The 1313-nt window shown below is 49.3% G+C and overlaps 1 protein-coding gene across 1 annotated transcript; it reads left to right on the top strand.

Annotated features, from left to right (window-relative positions):
• Positions 1-384: 384 nt before the first annotated feature.
• Positions 385-1176, top strand: LOC112341837 (the record flags this gene model as incomplete). Its single annotated transcript, XM_024662650.1, has 2 exons — positions 385-914; positions 967-1176. Coding segments are annotated over 2 exons (606 nt in total), but the record flags the coding sequence as incomplete, so codon positions are not given.
• Between the last annotated feature and the right edge of the window lie 137 nt (positions 1177-1313).

Here is a 1313-nt window from a genome sequence, read left to right as displayed (position 1 = left end):
GAAGGGCTTAATACCTTCAATATAGAATTGAGCCCAGCAATAGCAAGCTGGCTCATGGGTGAGCTAAGCTGAGCTTGGGTTTGGCTTAAGATCACATATCCTTAACCAAAACTAAGATAATGAAAAAATGATAGCCAAAACATAAAGATCACAAACACCTATATTTTATGTTATTCCATTTACTTTGTTCTATTTGAGATGTGAATGAAATACCACCAAAATAAATGCTCATAGTCCCTTTATAAATTGCAATGGTGAATTAAAATTGTATAAATTATACCATCATAATCTACTTATTATTATATCTAATTATTTCATTCAAAAAATTAATATTAAATAAGAAAACTAAGGGTTAAAGCGCATTCCCAAGATCATTCTCGCCAGATCATTCTCGCCAGCGTCTGGCGCGGGCGCCTCCGCTTTGCCCTCCAGGATCTCTGCACCACACGGCTCATCGCTGGCCTGGATCCTGGATCCTGGTGGATGCACCACAGTGCGATCTTGAGCGCTGCTCGCCGGGTTTGGATTGGCAATGCTCTCCAGCTCCGAGGTCATGTACTTGTGGAAGGCGTAGATCGGGAAATACCACTCGCCAGGCGGCGGCAGTGGCGCATTCTCGCATTCCTTGTCTCCGCTGCCCAGCTCCATGAGGGCCTTCCTCTTGCCGCTCAAGATATCCAGCAGGGGCATCCCAAAGCTATAGACATCGGCCTTGGGGGTGATGGATTGGCTCTCGAGCCACTCTGGAGCGAGGTATCCCCTGGTTCCTTGCGTGGTGGTGACGCTCATCGATTCTTTTCTCATCATCCTCGCCAGCCCAAAGTCGGACACCTTTGGCCGGAGCTCTCGTCCAGCAGCACGTTTTGTGGCTTGATATCGCAGTGGATGATGCGCTCGCCACACTTCTCGTGGAGGTATGTCAATCCCTTGGCAATCCCCAGCGCAATTGAGTGTCGTGTCTCCCAGGTTGAGAAGATCTCTTGCGAGGCGGCGAATGAGGACGAGGCCGAGAGGTGGTGGTCTAGAGAACCGTTTGGCATGAACTCGTAGACGAGGAGGTGGCAGCCTCCCTCGGCACAGTAGCCGAGGAGGCGGACCAAGTTGACATGGTGTACTCTTCCAATCGTGCTCACCTCGGCCTTGAATTGCTTCTCGGCCTGGTTCACGGTGGTGATGTTCTTCATGGCCATGTCTCCTCTATACACCTAACTCTTCGAGAGACTTGACGGTCAAGTCGAAGTTGTAATCGTTGAAGTAGTAGTCTGCTCGATTCACGTGGACAAGCTTCACCGAGATTGGGGAGTTTTGACAAG

The sequence above is a fragment of the Selaginella moellendorffii genome, unplaced genomic scaffold (genome assembly GCF_000143415.4).
Source record: "Selaginella moellendorffii unplaced genomic scaffold, v1.0 SELMOscaffold_91, whole genome shotgun sequence".
In the NCBI taxonomy this organism is placed as follows: domain Eukaryota; kingdom Viridiplantae; phylum Streptophyta; class Lycopodiopsida; order Selaginellales; family Selaginellaceae; genus Selaginella; species Selaginella moellendorffii.
Note: the sequence above shows the minus strand (reverse complement) of the source record. Positions and strands in the feature narration are given on the sequence as shown.